General features: G+C 37.2%; 1 protein-coding gene across 8 annotated transcripts in view; it reads right to left on the minus strand.

The window, feature by feature from the left end:
- Nucleotides 1–20154, minus strand: part of ADGRB3 (adhesion G protein-coupled receptor B3) — a 474460-nt gene that overhangs the window by 249955 nt on the left and 204351 nt on the right. For all 8 annotated transcript variants that reach the window (XM_075414589.1, XM_075414591.1, XM_075414590.1 and 5 more), the window contains 4 exons: nt 17238–17402; nt 16168–16332; nt 9766–9867; nt 9098–9204 (listed from right to left, as the gene is read on the minus strand). In XM_075414589.1, coding sequence (XP_075270704.1) covers nt 9098–9204; nt 9766–9867; nt 16168–16332; nt 17238–17402 — 539 coding nt within the window. The remainder of the gene's footprint in view (nt 1–9097; nt 9205–9765; nt 9868–16167; nt 16333–17237; nt 17403–20154) is intronic.

The following is a 20154-nucleotide window of genomic DNA, read 5'->3' on the forward strand; positions in this document are numbered from 1 at the left end:
AAACAACAATACTGAACTTTTTTCCGATGTTTTAATCTTCTGTCATGCAGAATGGGAAAATGTTAGTGAGACAGGGGAAAACTGTTGCCTGCCACAATCTTTTGATCAGTTGCTTTCTGATGAGAGATAACAGTTTGCCATCCTCCTATCAAGATACAGAGGTGACAAAACAGAGCTGGCTCCTGCAGGTTCTGGCCTTACAAGGATGACAAGGCAAGGAAAGCAGATCATTTACCGATAGACATCCCCTGCCTATCAAAGACTGTGACGGTGAAGAGCTGGCATATACTAATGTAGGGACAGACTGAGGGAGAACAAAAATGTTGTTATTGATGCTTGTACATTCAAATCTACAAAACTAAGCCTGGCTGCTCTGCTCTGCAGCTATATAAAAAGAAATGATGTGCTAAACTAGCAAAAAAGGAGCAGTAAAATTTTTAGGAGGAAGCCTTTCATTCTCCAGAGTACAGCAGTCATTTCAGTGAGGAGTATGTGGACAGGCTGATACGCTGACCTTGTAATATAATTTGGAAAAACAAAATCATATGTAATGAGCTGCAGCTGAGCAAATCAGTATTCACCTCAGAGTTCTTTTTATCAAATTATATTTTAGCCAAGATTTTGCAAAATTGTGAATAATGCTGCTGTGGAAAAAGAGGAAACAAAATTATAGTATGAACTAGAAGCAGCAGAAATGCATTTTTATGGCTATATTACGAGTTTGATACACAAAGATTCACCTGCCTAAGTTCCCATACTCCTTCATAAGTACTAATATCTTGACTTCAGTGTGATATTTCATATGCAGATTTTTCCTTCCTAACTCTCAACAGTTAAAATGTTTTTTGGTTTTCCAACTTCCTCTTTCTGATAGAAAAGCAGCCCATTTTGCATGAATGCATGTTTGATTTAGGTGTTATATCACTCATATTGGCACAAATTAGTAACTTATTTCTATCAAAGCACCTAAATGTAGAATTTCATCATCCAGGTTTGAAATTTGTGCTACATAAGTTTAGGAAATGGGTTGTATTAGTAGAGATTTTCTGATAATATTGGAGACGACCTTCAGAAACAAAGTGTCTTGATGACAGGTTTTAGTCTTTCTCATTTATGAGTGTTGTACAAATCTCTTCCAAACTAGAGTGTCCAAAAGCCATTTAGAGGACATCTCACTTTAGGAAAAGGGCTATTCCAGTGTGTGGTGAGTCAGTGATAAATTACCAATATTTTTCAAGCAGATCACAAAATTATCTTTTTTTCTGATTCAATATATCCTATCACTTAGAACGCATGTATGACAATAGAAAATAGAAATAGCCCCATATTTTCAAGTATTTTCTCCATTTATACAAAATCAATTTCTAATACTCCGTGGTAAGATCTCATTCATTAACAATTTTCACTAAAAAAGGTCTTACAGGATTCAGATACTCATTTCATAAAGATCTCATAAGCTATAAAAACTCATTGCTCTTCCATACAAAACTATTTTAGTCTCATTTTCATTTTTTCCATTAGCTCCTTTTGTTTCTTGGGTTTTGGGTGGTTGGGAAGGGGGTGAGCAGTTTCTGTGCTTTGGTTTATTTTTTTTTTCTAATTTAGGTGGCTATCATGTGTAGAATGGATTAAGAATAGACGAAGCAGTCGTTGGCTATGCCTCTCAGAAGCAGTCGTTCACACAAAGGATGATGTAAGATATTCCTAATGCTGGGGTCTTGCTTCTTAGTCTTCTTGCTTGTAGTGTATCAAATTTGATAGGTTTCAACAGAACCTAAATATTAAATTAACTCTTATTTGAGGAATTTCAGTGACTCTTTTTTTCTCAGATACCAGCTGAGGTAGACCTGTGGACTTCTAATCACTAATTCCGTTCTTGGTCCTGCAGTCACTCATATCCAATCATAGTACAAATAGTTGAATTTCTTATTAACAGGAAATGTTTTACGCTGTTTATCCAAATGAACGAAGTGTAAAAGAAAAAAAAATCAAAGTATCAAAGCAGAGTATGAAATTTATAAGCAGCTCCAACTCTCTTTAGGTGTTTTGGTTGAAACTTGCAAGAACAAGAGAACTCAAAATTGGAATAAAAAAAACTCTTGGAGAATGCATTCTCCATTGCATTACTTTTTACAGAACTAGCGTATCTCTCCTTTGAGAGATACGCTAGTTCAAGAAGAAGTCATGCAGAAAGTCATGCTAATTAACCATGATGGTCCCTTTCTAGACTTAACATCTAGAAAGCAATAAGGAACAAACCAGAAATTAGATACCATCTTATATACTAACCAATTATTGCAGCAAAAACAATTAATAGCTTACTAACATACACCTGAAATCCTAGAAATGAAATAAATGTGAAGGATCAGATTTGAAGTATGGTCTGCCTCAAAGCGCCAATTACACAACCCAGTTGGCTAGATTGTGGCAGCAGTACATCTTTTGCTTTGATCTCTTTGTGCCACAAGGTTCAGTTTGCAATCTCTTGTGGTGATACTAAACCTAAGTTGACAGTGTATTCAGTCAGTGGAGTTGTGTAATGTCTACTTATAAAATTCCAGGTATGCAGAATAATACTTAAGAATATTTTGAAGATATCTTTCTCTTATGAGAACATAAATTTGAAAATACTACTCAAGTAAGCAATTTTAGGTAAAAAAATTAGGCAGACCATTTTCTCCTTCCAGATCAAAAGTAGATAATAAACGATGAGGACAATACTTCATAATATTATACAGTCTAAATTTGGGTCATTAGATCATCATCTAATCTGCCTTTCTATAGATAACAGTCCATTAAGATACCAACAGATACTCTTAACAGAGATTAAAATATGCTAGTTAGACCAAAGTAGTTCAAATTTCAGAAAATGAAACTCTTACTGCTAAAGGTAGAAAGAGAATCGGCTTATGCAAGGTCCATAACTTCTGCTGTAGCAGTAATTGATTTGGTAAAATGGTCTGAAAACCCAAACCATGTCTGTCCCACAGAGGGGAAATAACCCTCTGAGAATATAATCTGGAATTAGAGAATGCAGGAAAATTCCTCCCTATTAACTGAAATCTGGTGATCAGTATGTGACCAAGAACTACCCAGAACAAACTGAAGAAAGGTCATCCCCTGCCACTAGATCTTATTCAACCTTGTGACTTTATTTCATCTCCATCCACAATAAAACAGACACTTGGAAGATTTTCTTTGCTGCAACCTCCTCTTTCTCAAAGAACACATTCAACAAATTGTGCATCATTGGGCAAAATATTCCTTCCTAGCTGCAAAGATGACTGGTAACAGTCCTGAAACACCATGCTTGACTAAGAGCATTTTCTTAATGCAAAGCTACAGGTACTGCAAACACACTAGAGCAATACAAGAAACACAGAAAAAAAAAAAAAATCTGTGAGGTTTCTTTTTCTGGTCATGAAGTTATTGCTTGATCTTCTAGGTCACGATTCCAGAAGGCAAAGCATAGCTATTTATCACTTAGCATTTTTCACTTTTAGTGCTTTACTAAGAATAATTCTAATTAGGTTCTTTAAGTATTATTATTATTATTATTATTAGAGCTAACCAAATAATTTCCCAAGGGTTTATTTCATGGATTTTGGCATTTTTGTCCCTTGATTTGTTCAGTGAATAATTTTTCATATTAGTCAACCAGCTGTATAAGCTGGTTAAACAGTATTTGTTGAATTCATTTGATGACTGATTTGTATCAAATGTTGGATAAATAACTCATGACTAATTGGTTCCATTATTCAAAGAGATCTAATTATCATCCCTAGTTTTAAAAGGGACTTGCATTCCATAGTACCCAAGTTAAAACAGACCAACAAAAGTACAGGCTGTACATATGTGGCATAGCTGAAGTGCATCATCCCCTTAACTGCTTTTACTCAAGCTGCTACACACGAACTATGTAGGGCACTGTGACCTTGCAAGATGTAAGCTGACTGCCAATCTCCACTCCACAAGCCAAACCATTCCCCTTCACTGCTTCATCACGTTACAGTGTATAGTCTCTTCAGCGGACCTGCAGTTGTTATATGTTTGCCATGCCAGGGATTTTCTGTGCTGTCTTATGGAGAGGTATGAGCATTAAGAAGGAACAGTGGCTAGGCAATAATTCAGAAGACCAGAGATAAACTTCCTGCTTAATTGATCTCACTCAGTTCCTCACCAGTAAAAAATTGGGTTGTAGTAGAGCCTGATCTCAAGCATATGTTGAGGAAATATATTAATTAAAGATTACTAATTACTCTGAAACTGTTGCAAAAGAATATTAAGTACAATATTGATATATGTATCAAGAAGTTGTCCACTTATCCAGAAAATTCCATTTAACCAATGGGAAATCCTTCTTTCTTCTGGGGTTCCAACACCCTGCATTTGAAGTGCCAGTACACGCCTGTCCTGAGTGGATGCAGTAATTCTGCCTGGCACATTCTGTAAGTGGCTGGAAAAAGTGCTAAACTATTCATGGTGCTGGGGATTATGAGCAAAGTATATTATCTTTTGCATTAAGAATGTATTTTTAACTTTATTGACTCTTCACCTTTTGCAAATAGACTTCCAAATGGATTTTGAGATTAAAAGATAGTGCCATTTTAGCATAATTTACATAGCTACCATACTGGTCTCTGTACAAGTCTTGAGTCAAGCTGAAGAACATGCAACACTAGCTGGGTTTCTTTTACTTGCGTATTGCTTATTCAGGGTTGAAATTTGTCCCTTGTCACTTCCAGGTGAGGAACAGAGAAAACTGTAGAAATACAAGAGGCTTTGCATGAGGCAGTGAACCTACTGTAGCTACACACAGTAAGGAAAGAGTCCTCAGGAATCAATCACCTGTGGTTATGTGGTAAAATTCTACACTATATATAGGATAGACTTCTGGCTTAGTGTGGACATCTGCTGAAAGCCTGTGTTAACATTTGTAGGAAAAATTCATCTTTAGGAATAAAGTAAAAACCATACTGATATTAGAGTGGGAGTCTATGAATTAACTTTTCAGGATTTCTGTCTTGTGTGAATTCCCAGTTTTCTGGAATTGTGAGAGTCACAAAATCGCAGAATCATGGAAAGGCTGCAGTTGGAATGGGCCTCTGGAGCTCATCTGGTCCAACCCCACCAGCTCAAACAGGGTAATCTAGAACAGGTTGCCCAGGACCATGTGCAGATGGCTTTTGAATGCCTTCAAGGATGGAGATTCCTCAACCTCCCCAGGCAGCCTGTGCCAGTGCTCAGTCACCTTCACAGTGAAAAAGTGCTTCCTAATGTTCAAACAGGACCTCTTGTGTTTCAGTTTGTGACCATTGCCTCTTGTCCTGCCACTGCGCACCACTGAAAAGAGCCTGGCTCTATCTTCCTTGTACCCTCCCATCCAGTGCTTATATACATTGATAAGATCCCTCCTTAGCCTTCTCTTCCCTAGGCTCAGCAGCCCCAGCTCTCTCAGCCCTTCCTTCTAGGAGATGCTTCAGTCCCTTTATCATCTTAGTGGTCCTTTTCTGGAGTTGCTTCAGTAGCACCATATCCCTCTTGTACTGGGGAGCCTAGAATTGGACACAGTACTCCAGGTGTGGCCTCACTGACAGACACTTGTAGCCCTGAACTTACCTACTCACAGTCCAAGCTGCCCAAATGCAAGGTGATTTTACTATATAAATAGTAAATCAAGGTAAATAAAATAGGAAAACAGGAATATTGTCTAGCCCTGAGGCCAACAAGCACAGACAGCTCATATCCCTCAAGCTAAACTCTCTTTCCCTCCTCTGTCCCAGAAAATGATGATTTTATTGTCTGCTGGGAATTGTTTGTCTGCTGTGCTATCCTGTAAAGGATGCCAGGCATTGTTTGGGAAAGTGCTCAATGGTATGGTCTTAAATCTTTTAAGGGAGTATGCTAACAGATAAACAGTTATACAGTGTAGATGACTGCAAGGACAGTGTTTAAGCTTGAGCAGTCTCCCTGTTTAGTTTATTTACTAGTATAACTGTAAATTTCCAGTCCACAATCTGTGTAGCCAGGTTAGAAAGGTCTGTGGCCAAGGCAGTATTCTCTGGCTTCCAGCATATGAAATGCATTTCTTTAGAGAGTATTTGCTTGAGCACAGCACCACGTGAATTCAATTACATGACTTCTGGGCTGGTCCTGCATCGTATATGTCTTGTTTGAAGGGCAAAGAGACAGTGACGTGTCTGTATTCCTCCAGGTGGGCATGCATTAATGTATTAAGCATTGTATATTACGTATACCAACTGCTTTAAATCAACTTCAGAAATCTCATTTTTTAAGACTATGTACCTACTTTTGTTTTCTGTATTTTAGGTAAGAAATGAAAGGGATTTAGCTCAGACTCAGATTTTACAGAAACATTCACAGAACTGAGTGACCCCCCCTATTCCTGGTCTGAGTTGGTAAAATAACGTTATTGGTACATTAAGCACACTGAGGCATCTCATAAATGCTTTCATACGCACACATATTTATTATAGCAACACCGGCTGTCAGTAACTTCCTTATAAAGCCCTATTTTCAGAGATTTATAGAGCTGACATACGTATCACGGGGGGAAGAGCCCACATTTGCAGAGTGATCACCTTATAGGTCTTTACCTCTGTTTCCTATGATTCTTTAAATATGCTGTGTTGTTCACTTTGAGAAGCAGAAGATATAAGACAAGCTGATTTTCTTTGTGAACCGCTTCAAAGTGTAAAAGAAATCCATTTTTCTCCTTTAATTTCTGTGCATACAAAGCAGACTGAAATTTTGTGCATTAATAAGACGGTGTTTAGATGCTTGTGCAATTTTAAAGAAGCTTTAGCTATTTTTAAATGTTCTTCGGCAAAGGATTATTTCACTGTGTGGTCTAAGCGTATTTAATATCTTGAAAAAGGAAAAATAGAAGAATAGACAAATCTGATCTGGGTTAGAAATGCCTTCTTTTGTCCAACAATGACCCCTTCCTGCCAGGCAGACTTGCTGCTCTTCAAAAAATATCAGCACCTCACCAAAAGTTAGCCAGGCAAGTCAAACCACTGAATAACATGAAAGAACATTTCCCACTGTTTGAGTGGCTTATCAATGACTTCTAGCAATAACATAAAAAGGCTGAATATCACTACAGAGTCAGTGGCATGAGGATCAATGCTATGAATAAATGTTGATATGAAATGTAAAAAGTTAAGAACAGAGGAATAAAACTCCAAAGGGATGGTCTTCTGGTCAGGCAGCTCAAGAAGAATAAATCCTTTAAAATATTTCAAAATATTTAAAATATTTCAGAAGATTGTTATATTTAAATGCAAAAATAGCAAGTAAAAGACAAGTAATTTGCTTTACTTTCACAGAATCGAAGAATAGTTTGGGTTGGAAGGGACCTTAACAATCACCTAGTTCCAACCCCCCTGCCATGGGCAGGGACAGCTTCCACTAGACCAGGTTGCTCAAAGCCCCATCCAACCTGTCCTTGAACACTGCCAGGGAGGGGGCAGCCACAGCTTCTCTGGGAAACCTCTTCCAATGCCTCACCACCCTCATAGTACAGAATTTCTTCCTTATATCTGATCTAAACCTACCCTCTTTCAGTTTAATGTCATTACTCCTTGTCCTATCCCTACATGCCCTTGTAAAAAGTCCCTCTCCAATTTTCTCAGAGGACCCCTTCAGGTACTGCAAGGCTGCTATCAGGTGCAGCCTTCTCCAGACAGTCATTATCTTTACTGTGGTATTTACCACACTGCAAAATCTAAGCAAATGAAATACATATGCAGTGCCGTCCATGCCCATAAAGTACATTTAGACATACTATATGCAGCTGTTGCAAAACAATAAAATATAAAAAATGTAAAATGCAAAACAGTTACAGACAACTTACTGTTGTTTTTTCCAGCATGAACACAAAAGGGATAGAGCAACATGCAGACAGCTATATAAAATGGGAAAGTTTCTCTGCCATGGGGAAAACTGCTTTCACAATTTTTCTGTGTTATTTTAAAAACAATGCTTGCTTTGGTTTGCCCTGAAATAGAATCCCAGGCCTCAATTAAGTTGGAATCTAAAGAAACAGAAATGCAGCTCAAAGGAATTAATCAAAATCTCCTTTAAGTGGCAAGTCAGACTTGAAGAATGACAGCCAGGCTACTACTTTTCAAGTCTCCAAAGTTTTTGAAATATGCTACAGAAGTGTTGCACCTGGTTGACAGGTGGGGAAGTTATGAAGCACACGGCTGTATTAGTGCCCTTCTGCTGAACGATTAATGGAGCAGTGGCCTTTGGAAAGGGAGGCAGAGTAATAAGGATGTCAGTAAACTATATCATGCAGGCAGAACCCATTGTCCATGGGAATCTTCAAAGGAGCTCTTCCCATAATAGTATTAACCTGGCTGAATGCTTCAGCTATGGAAATAGAATGTAATCAACATACCTAGCATGTACCATGATCGTGTATTTATAATTCAATATATACAATGTATTACTTCTATGCATATAAACATATTTAAGCAGTACATAAATGTACACTGCACATGCTTTGCAAAGAAACGTTTTGTTAAGCATACTGAAAAAAAGCCGTAATATTTCTTCATCTAGAATTACTTTACTTTTTCCACGATACTGCAACAGCTTTACCCTGTAATTATTTCCTGTTGCTACATTTGAAGGTGAAGTTCTAAATTTGATAGCAAAAAAAGAAATATCATTTCTGACTTCCTACTGTGCAATTAAAGAATTCAAGGTATTTTAAAATTGCTCAGCAGGTCACTCTTCCAGTAAATCTCATTTATTCACATCTTATTTTGTAATAAAACAAAATTTGTCTTACCTCTGACCCCTATAAAAATTTCACCCAGTGGACATGAAGAAAGGGAATCTGATTAATTTTTCCATTTCTACAGTAAGACAAAACTTTCAATACACAAGATCAGAATAATATATATTAATACATATTAATATACATTACTCTTTCTTAGGTCTATTTTCCTCCTGGCATTTCTTATCAGAAATCTGACTTGAGAATAAATAAGTAAGGGTTTTTTCACATCAATGATTAGTAATGAATAAACAGAGCAAGTACTAAAGCAGGCTTTGCACCTACTGAATGCTGCAAGTGTCTGTACTCATTTGATATGCATCTAGCAAAGCTTGGATGTTCCCAGAAGGCCACTCCATGAACACTGAGAGAGCAGCGTCTGCTAGTGGTGCCTGTAAGTCACAAAGAAGACAGAAAATATTTATATAAGTGAGAGCAATTGGAAAGAATTAACCTTATTTAAACTACATTCCATGTTATTTTAAAAGCACACACAGAAACAATTTCATGCAACGATCATCAGCATATAGAGAGAAGTATGAGATTCTGAAACTTTTTTCAGTGTTCACTTGGTGGGATTTTAGCAGTGTTTTCTCAATTAAAAATATTTTAATGTTTGGCTTCATTTCCAACACTTTGCCAAATTAATTTCTTCTTAGCTTTTTCTCTCTGGTTATAATGCATATATGTATGTGTATGCATATATATACATCATCTGCATATATATACATCACAGACGCATGCATATATATAAGCTGTAAGAGAGAGTATACATACTTGTATATATTATATGTATGCATATACACAGGTAAATATGTGAGGTTTATATAGACATATTTGCATATATGCATATATACACATGTATACGAGTCTAGTAATTATTATTTCTATAACCCAATGCAAAAGATTTCTCCCCTTTCTTATCATAATACAATTTCAAAGTAACACTGTACCTGTGGCATTGAGAGGACATCGATTGAATGCCATGTCCCCAGCTGGGGTCCTCTTCCACACCATTGACATCAAATAGTCTTCAGGACATATTTCATAAGGTGCTGCCATTTAGAAATGAGAATTTAAACAGAAACATTAAAATAAAATGATATTTTATATCATAAAAGTAAGTCTTCAATCTTACCCTATTTTTTTCTGAGATGTATATGCTAACATCAGTTGGTTTAATTTTAAGAATGAAGTAGAAAAATGCAAAAATGCAAATAATTTTGTATATCTGTCTTTGTGATGGTATTTCTTTCATTTAGTCTGGGCCTTTTTTCTCTTCAGCATACAAACACTCTTTAGGTTGTAGCTGCAATGCCAATAGGTTTGAAACTCTTGTTGCTCTATTTTGATCAATAACATTAAGCATCTATCAGAAGATGATGATACTTAAAATGTTATAAGGTGTAATGGTTATCTCACACTAAAATTTTTAAAGATTCTTCTAGAACTTCCACTGATGTGAAAGAATCAGTTCTGAAACCACAGCTAAAACTTTAAATGTGCTAAAGGTATCAAATGAGAGCTGTGTATTCTGAAGACCAAAGAGCAGGTTATTTCTTTGAAATGTGTTTCAGTACAAGTTAGTAATTAAGCAAGTATAGTCAATAATGTGAGACTGAGTGGTTACAAAACAAAAGGGCCTTTTACTTGTTATTGCAATACCACTTAAAGGGAAAAAATATTTTCACAATTTCATAGTAACAGAACTGCATGGGGAAAAAGAAGGTTCTGCAGTTGCTTTGTGTTTTATCTTCACATGGTCATAACTTACAGATTCCTTTCATTCTTTGTATTTTTACTGCAGATTCCCCTTTTATGACTTTTGAGTAAATTCAATTAGTACAGCAAACAGCTGGCTGAAGTCGTCTCACAACTTAAAGCACTGACAAATGCTAGTTACTGAAATCTAATTCACTCCAAGTTCAGCAGAGAAAAGCCACGAGCTGTCTAAAAGTATTCTATGTATCTCAGGAAAATTGTAACCCCACTGTATTATACCAAAGCAGTTACAACACAAGAAAAAGGAAAAGAGAAAGGAAATTCTATCAGTGTAACAGATGGGGTGACAAGGCAGCAAGTAAGTCGATGACTCACCCATGGCTGCATGGGAAATCTCTAGCTGAGGCAGGAACAGACTATATATTTTGCCCATCCTATTACCTAACCCATAAAACTGTCCATCTTCCCTCTTTTGTACTTCTGCTGATGGAAGAGTGAGGTGAGTAAGGGAACTAAGCAGACTTTCGCACAAAGCTGCACCGTCTCTTTGTGGAGGACAAAGAATACCTTGCAGGTGGCTCAGTAATACTAATATGAATCACGGGTGGGCAGACAAATTGCTTGCTAGATTTGCCTCACCATCAGCATTCCTGAATCGTAAATCAAGACAATTCATGCTGCTAAAAAAGCAAGAGATACATTAATGGCAAAACCCAAAGAAAGCAGTTGTATTCATAATCTAGAATACTAACACTGTTTCACACATGCCCAAAAAGCAAATGCATCAGGCCAGTGTTACAATGGGAAAAGCCAGATTTTGATAAGCATAAGCCATCTGGTGACATAAGCAAGTGCAATTACCATCTTATTATGACCTTATAAACAAAAGAAATGTTCTGGTTTGGGGAGCATAAATTAACATAATGAGGTAATATTATAAATTCCATACATTTTCTAAAGCTTAGAGCTCTGATAAATGTATTTGTCATGCACTTGTGGTCATTTTTAAGTGTTGAGTCTCAGAACTAAAGCTCTTACTTCCCTCCAAATACTGAATGTTAAATGTGGGGCTTTTTGTGAAAAAGAATATACATACATGCATACTTACACCATATTTTCTCTCTTGTGTTAGCAAGTCACAGATAATATCATAGATTTCCATCTATTTGGAAGGGTACTATTTGCGAGCTTTTGCATCACACTTTTCAGAACTCAAGATTACATTTTAATTTCAGCTTAGTGCCAGACATATTCTGTGCACCTGTGTGTTGTGTTCAAAGTAAAAGGCATTCCCATGACCCAGAGTTACCAGGAAAGTGGTGCGGGACCAAGTCAGAGCTTGGAAGAGGTATTACTCAGCTGAGGCAAAGAGGTTTTCCTGGTCCCTGGCTGAATCTGTCTCTGCAATGCATAGCACACATACCTTGGATCAAGGAATGCTGCACACAAAAAACAAACCAGTTTTTCCCAAAACTAGAATATATCTGGCAGAGCTTACTAATCAGGCATTCACCCACATTAAAGCATCTGTGAGGCTCCAAGCCATGTTGCCCACAGAGACATTACAATCGTGCTGGAGTAGTATTGTATCTGAGTTAAAATCTCTCGCTGGCCATGCTGGCTCTGCTCAGGACCAGTTCAAGTATTTCTACAACTATGGCACAATTATTTTATAACACACCCACAGACACACATGAGTTAGCTGTACAAAATCACAGAGAATTGCTAAAATTTAGAAGCCAACAGCAAATACTGGGGTAAATTTGCTAAAATTGGCAAATAAAAAGCAGATCTCTCTTTCGCTGATGATGTGATTCAGCGATACCTTCCCACACAGAGAATGTGCTCAAATTTACCACATTATACCCCTGTAACAACAGGCTTGAATTCATCCCACCTAAGCACAAACACTCAACAAAGTCAGTGGTCTGGAAGCAGAGTCTTCCTCTGACATTACTGGTGAGAGCACATGCATCTCCAAGGGGCAATCAACCCACCTGGGATCTGAGAAAGCTCTGCACAACACGCAAAGCAAGAGACATGTGCAACCTTGCAGAGTTTACGATCTACCTAGGCAGCTAACAAATATGGGAAAGGATAATGAAGGGGTGACACAAGTTAGCCAACAGCACACAGTAGCTCACAAATGAAGCTAGAACTACAGTTCCTCTCTTGAATCCCAATTCAATGCCACAGGCAAAACTATCTTAAATGAAGGCAATAGAAACATCTTGTAGAACAGTGTAATCAGAGACAAAACAAAATCCAAAGATCTAATTTTATTATTTAGTTGTTGACAATTATTTGAATCTTGACCCTTCTCATAGTCTATCTTATGAAGCTAGTACAGCCTCTGAAGAAACCTTCTAACTTCAATAAGAAATCATTAACTAGTCTTCAGCAGCAATTGTGCACTGTTATCTTTTTGTTAACAAACAAGGTGGTCTACCACTGTTTTCAGTAATATTTTGGTGAAAACAATTCCTATATTGTGTTTTCTACCACTGACTAGGCTTATGAGAAAAATATTGAGCATCTGTTTTGAGTAAAATCTAGGTAAAGCATAAATATTGGAACATGTATGGAATTATTATGGAATTAACTATTACATATTGCTGGAAACCAATACTATATTATTGGAACCTAAGGTATTCTTAATACTGTCATAAGAACATGGTTGAATTATTATAAAAATAAATTTACAGAAGTCTTCTCTCCTGAATAATACTCAGTTCTCAGTTCTCTTAGTTTTTACTGACACATTTGCTGGGACTTACCTTACTTCTTTTATACATTTATCTGAAAATTTCTGATCAGCTTGCCATGTAACTCCCTATCATTCATGGGCTGAAATTTCTTTTGTTACCTAGCTGTCTCCTTTAATCCTTTGGGAAAGACCTATCGTTCATTCATGCTGTGTATGTTTTCTGCAGTGAATCCCGTGTGACTAGCTGCTTAGCAAACTTAGAAGGCTTTTGCCTTTCTCTGATTTGTTTTCAATTTTCTGATGTTATCCTTCACAAAAGGATACTTCGAGTGGAGCACTAAATCCTTAACACTGCTGACCTACTAGGAGTGAAATCTAACTTTAGACATTTGGGATACCACAATGGAGCAATGACTGAATCCAAAATATCTTCAGATCTTTGTTTTCTGTTCCCGGAATATTAAACAAAGGAAGGAAACAACCACAGTTTTAAAATTGATACCTGTGAATAGAAACAAATCATCAAGAAAGATACTTAACCTTTGTCCAGAAACCAAGCTGTTTGAGAATTCAGCTCTCAGATAATAGTTCTGAGCCTGCCTTTTTTAGTGTTGCTTATATTCAGCTTCTAGGAGTGTCTGATGTAATTCAGTCCCTGCCTGGACCATTTGAAGAAAATCACTGATCCACTATGAAGAAAATCTTGTATAATGTTCAGATAATGCAGAACTCAAACTACGAAATGTCCAGTCAAGATTTTCTTTGAGTCAAGTGAACAGGTCTGTTTGCAAAGTATCTTACTAACAGCGGCCAGCATAATAGAAAAAGGTTTTATTCTTCTTCTGCTTCCACAGTTTAAAGCCAGCTATAATTTCATGTTCTGTAAGTCTATGGACTTCTGGGTGATACAAACAGGTGCAGCTTCATCCACTTTACAAATATTATGCAGATCTACAGAACTGAGGATCTCATCTTACACTAATGGCAAAGCACTGCTAATATAAGAAAAAGTTAGCATTTTAGTCTCTCATGTTTCTCAATGACTTACACAGAAAAAGAAACCACTGAGACAAAAATAGCTTTTCTGAACTGTTTTAGGGCTGTGGAAGAAGAGCATACAAATAATGAAATTTTCTTATACTTTGAAAGATGATCTCTGTATACTAGTTTTCAATTTTGCTTGGTGTTTATAAAATGTAAATCTGTATTTCACTTTATAAAATTTTGGTAAATTATCTACTGTCTAGATTTAAATCTGAGATGTTCTAGTAAATGTCAGTCTAGAAACAGATAAATCTATTATTCAAGTATGATCTTCTGTACAAGTATAGCTTGTTAAAAGGTGCTTTAGGTTATGGTTTCTATAAGCATACTGATTCTAATATGAACTTAATCAAGTAAATAAACAAATTTAGCAAATTGGAAAATAAAGCTCTGTGTGCATTTGACTTGTAAATATATCTGTAAAATATTTTATTAACAGCAGGTGGCAATCTTTGAAAATTGGACTGCCGCAGCACGGTTTTACTTTTAAATATACAAATGCCAATTATTTCAGGAATGGTTTTGTAAGCAGAAGCTGGTTGATCTAAATGTCTGCTTATTGAGAAGATTCCCATTAACTTTCCCTTAGTGGTGTGCTTTTAGAGAGGAAGTCTGCATTAACTACGGAAATTATAATTTGTTTAGGAATCCAATGCAAACACTCTTTTGTACTGCTTTTCAAATAATGAATGTTTTATTAAAATTAAAGCAATCTTTTGAGAAGTTAAATTTGATTAACTTCTCCAGTATAGTATTATAACTTTATAATTACAAACAGTCCTTCTGTTGTTTTTCAGCTGCAATGAAATTCATAGTTCTACTGTACTGCAAATACCTTGAAAACTGTTCTTTGATGACTGCAAGGGATAAACATGCTGTCTATGAAAATGTGGGCTTGATAACATAAAATTCACATTTTATACATTTCCCATTTCCTGACCTAAAGCATCCCTGCCATTTAAGTCCCTTCTCTGACTAGCAGAGAACATAGCCATCGAAATGTCTAGAAGTAAAACACACTGCCAGATTGATTTTTGCTGCCTCCTGGCTTGCATTTCAGAACACATAATTTCCCAAGTGAATGGTTAAGACATCCTACACTACTTACACCCTATTTTGTTATCTTATATCTATCCAACAATGCATTCGTACTTGAGGACAATGTGTCTTTACAGATAAATATGATCAGATTCACCAGCTGTTCTTATTTACTCATCACTTTTGAAGAAGCTCAAAAGTACATTTTTATTAGCTTTCAATGGGAAAGAAAGCTGTTGGGAGGGCAAAGCAAAAAGTGCTGCACAGAAATATATTTAAGCATTGTATTAAAAGGGGAAAGACGTGCCTTCTTCCTTTTAAATTACTTTCCTTTTTTTAAAATGTTGCTCATGTTTTCATTCATTCTATACAGTAAGATTCACTTTTTCCCTTATCTTTACTACACTGAAATTTAACCCAAATGTATTACAAAGATGTCTCTTGTACACTAGATAAAAGGAATTCCATGGTTTAGAAAACCAGCCCCGATATTCTGAGAAACACTGCATTCAAAGAAAATTTCTGTAGCAAATCATCACTGCTCCAAATTATGTAGGCATACCTAGGCAACGAAATGTTTTTCTGATAACTTTCTTTATTATGGTATTTTGATTTATTTAAAACACAATGCATTGCTCATATATCCAGTAGGGCTAGTTTACACCTAGCTACATAAACATAACTCTACTGAGAAATACAGCAGTGACATGTCTAAAGCAAGGCTAGATGTGGCTCCTCATGGCTATTGCTCTAGGGAACGTTGATCTTGTCTCTCCTAAAGCTGACCATGAATGTAAGCCATACTGTAGTGTAGATAATAACAGTGATTATATTTGCATCTCACCGGGACACCTCTGTTCACTGCACCGTCTGACTTCCTCTCCGGTTCCTTCACACTGTTGCCCAGTCACGGCAGCACCTTGACAGATCCTTATTCGCCTCTCCCAGCCACCATCACAGGATTTGGAACAGCCACTCCAGTGGCCCCACTGGTTCCACTGGCCATTTGCTGTTTGGAAAAATATAGTTACAGTGGTTACATAATGACAGTCATAAAGGAGGATATATAGGTTATTATTGACTTGGGTAAGAGAAGAAAGCCCCCCAGATACAGCTAACAGTGACAGAAGCGGTGGATGTCGGCACATGGAAGATGGGGAAGTCTCTTCTTGGTTCCTGAATGTGGGATTGTTGTCTAAATGACTTGCATCTCAAGAGAAAATAAAAAGAATTGGTGCACATTAACTTTCACTTAGTCTGCAAAACAGACATTGTCCCTTTTGTACTACTTTCTTATATATTTGTATAGTGCTGCTGTATGGTAATGATACACATTTACAACGTGCATAAGTACCCTTTAAAAAACTAAATAAAAACATTTTTATGTGATATTTTAGGAGCTTGATTTTTACATGCTCTGACAGTGCGAATGAGGCTTAAAAGTAGGCATAAACATAATTTACCCACCCTAGAAGACTGCTTTTATACTGCTGGAGGATCATGAAGTAGTCTCAGTGTATAAGGGAACTGGTTAATACATGTTCACTTCCTAGGTTCATAAAACACTTTATCAAGTTTTTTAGGCCTCAGACATATCTTTCTAAAAGTGTTGAATGTCCTTTAAATGGTGATAAAACCGAAAAGCTGATATGCAGCCCATTATGCAGTCTCTCCAGACGTATTCTTTAGCTTTTTATCTCATCAAATAAAAACGAGTGAGGCCTCAGGCCTCCCTCTTGGAGGCATCTGCTCTGCCCCCGTGCAGCCCGCTAAGGCCTGCGGCGGCCCGGGATTCTGCCCGCCTGTACCCACAGCTCCCGGCTCAGAGCTGCCGGCCAGGCCAGCCCCTGGGTCTCTCCCGAGCTGGAGAGGCAGAGCCGCAGCTCCCCGCGCCAGTCGGTACTCATTACTCACCGGTGCACTCGGGGTTGTAGCACTCCCGGCTCTCGGCCCAGGGCCCTCTGCACTCGGAGCCGCCGTGGGCCGCCGCTGTGCACTGCCGGCTCCGCTGCTGCGTGCCGTTGGAGCAGGTCACCGAGCACTGGCTCCAGGGGCTCCACTCCTGCCACTGTCCGTCGACTGCCGCGGCAGGCACAAAAGAGAGGGACACAGCAGAGTTACCACCCAAGCCTGGCTTCCTTCTGCGTTAGGGGGTTTCAGCTTAGGCCTGAACGCAACCCCTTGGACTGAGCCTAGCCTGAAGACGCTTGACTTCTGACAGCAATCAAGCATAGGTATCGTCATTCTGAGCTACTTCAAAATCGTTTCAAGCTGTTTTCATTTTTCTTTAAGTCAAGAATGTTTCATGCCCTCTAATTATACACTGATATAACGCAGGATAAACTACGATTTTCCTCGCATACCAGAAGGTTTGATAGGCCTTATTAAAAACAGGGCCTTATTGAAAAGACTGGTCTTGTCTGTTTAGACAGAAGTGGGGGCTAATCTTGTATCATGTAAACCCTGAGCCCTTCAAAGTGATTGATTACAGCTGTGGCGATCACTCAGATGGGTCAGCTTATAAAATTATTGGTACTGACTGTGATATTAGGTCTTCTTAGTTGAACAGGAAAAGGAAAACAGGAGTTACCACTTTGCCTCACATACAGTCTCTATTCTCTGTACTTATAACGCTGAATATACTTTTATCATTCATCTTCCCTGTAAAGTAAACGATCTCAGTTCTTCAACACTCTTCTGAGATAAAATGTAGGAGGACAGAAACAGCCTGTCTTCCTCCTCAGGTCTGCCTCTGTGTTTGCATATTGCATAATCTTCTTTCTGAATCTGTCAAGTTGAATTTTTTAAAAATATAGATATGGCGACCAGTTCTGTATTTAGTGTTTTGTATTAGCCCATGCATTTGAGTTTGGATGAATATTCCCATTAGTAAATGTTTAGGACTGTTATTTTTAATTTTGCACATCAGAAAGCTTCTTGATGTAAATGAAAATACTAAAACCGCATATAATTAAAAATATAAATCAGTTAAGTTCCCACACAAGTAAAAAATTATATGGTCTATAACAGATAATAAGATCAGACAGTATTTTTGAAAAGGGGTAAGCATTATGAAATGTGTTATTACTGATTGTGCCAATTCAGAATCCTGCCTTCATGTAGACTTTGGCAATCATCAGTTCCTCATCGCACCTGCAGTTACCCAACATAAATTCATAATGCAGGTTGTAATACAATTTTAATTAATGCTCGTCCTTGAAAACCTGGTTTTATAACTACTGTTGCCATAAAAGCACCACCACTGAAAACAAATAACTTCACTTGGTGCACTTGCCAACCCCTGATTTCAGGATTCTTCTAAAGGAGGGCTGGAATAGCAGCTTCCTAAGTTGACGGTGTTAATAATTAAAACAGGAAGCAGAGTCTGTAAGTTAGTGATTTAACATACTGCGTCTGTGTGAGAGCACCACTCTTCAGTGAAATATGGCGGTGAACTATTTTACTGTTGTCTGACAGCAATCACAGAACATTTCTAACAGTTCAAAGACACTCTCCGTATCTCTAATGTCCATGATCTCAGAAACCAGTGAATTAAAGGAAGAGAGTTTTTGAGTCTTTTTCCTATTTTATATTAAATATTCTATGTAGTGCCTGGTTATGAACCACTTCTCAGTGCAGATGCCTCTGAAGCTATGAAGCTGCACCTTGATAATTTATTCAGCAGAAAAAGGAAATCTTTCCAAACATGAGAGCTAGTTGCACTCATTAATCATAAAAGCTTTATGTAAAGAGGAAAACATTATGGAAATCACATTTCAATTCACTTTAATCAGTTTTATTCATTGCTATATAGTATTATTTAGGGTAGGGAAGATCGAATCAATTATTATAGTGTCTTCGGAGAAAACTCATTCTGTAGCTTCTCATATACATTTGATACATGTCCCATCTTTATCTGTAGGAGCAAAGAGCATGTGAGTTCTCTATTTCAGAAACACCATTAAAAGGCTAAAGAATTCAATATGAAGATTTCCCCTATAAAACTGAACATTCAAATTACAGTAAATCTGAACATTCAGCAAAGATTTAAACTGTTACTTTTAAAAGTAACCAGCAAATAACTTCCTCGGGTGAAAGTCATTTAGGTATAAATGACTGTTCAAAATACAGAGTTCTTAATTACTGTTTATTTTGACAGATTAGGTGTAATACCTTTGTGTTTCTTTGCAATACTGAAGCGAACTGAATGCATTAATTTCTTCACTGCTATTTTTATTTGGCATTTCTCTTGTCAACTCTGCTTCATGCACATACATCATGTTAATCACTTTTGTGTAGGCACTTGTAAAATGCACAGCTGCCAACTTGGCCAAAACCTGGATTATTTCAAAATTCTTGCATCTGATTTAAGACTAAAACTTTCCCACAAATTTTGTCGCATAGTTGGAGTATGTTTTGCTGACCAGAAGAAAAACAAAGTTCGGGTTTAATAAAAATCTAAGAAAGTTAGTTTTAATTCTGTGAGGCACTAAATTCCATTTTTTCCTTCATGTCTGTTTTCAAATGTTAAAACAAAACTTTGCTAATGAAATGACCGTAAACCTTTTTCAGGAAGAGCTCCAGTCATGCCAAATCGATTTGCAGCAGTGTTATGAACTGCAGATATTCAACAAGCCCACTGCAAGGGCAACCTTCACACTGACAGATAGAACTCATGAACGAAATTTCTCACATTACAGCTACCTGCCACCTTTTTAATACCTAAGTATTACAATGAGATCAATAATTATATATGTAATCTTCTTTATGGTTATTGAACTCATTGTAATACTTTGGTATTATATACATACATATATATATTTATATGTGT

The sequence above is a fragment of the Opisthocomus hoazin genome, chromosome 2 (assembly GCF_030867145.1).
Source record: "Opisthocomus hoazin isolate bOpiHoa1 chromosome 2, bOpiHoa1.hap1, whole genome shotgun sequence".
Lineage (NCBI taxonomy): Eukaryota > Metazoa > Chordata > Aves > Opisthocomiformes > Opisthocomidae > Opisthocomus > Opisthocomus hoazin.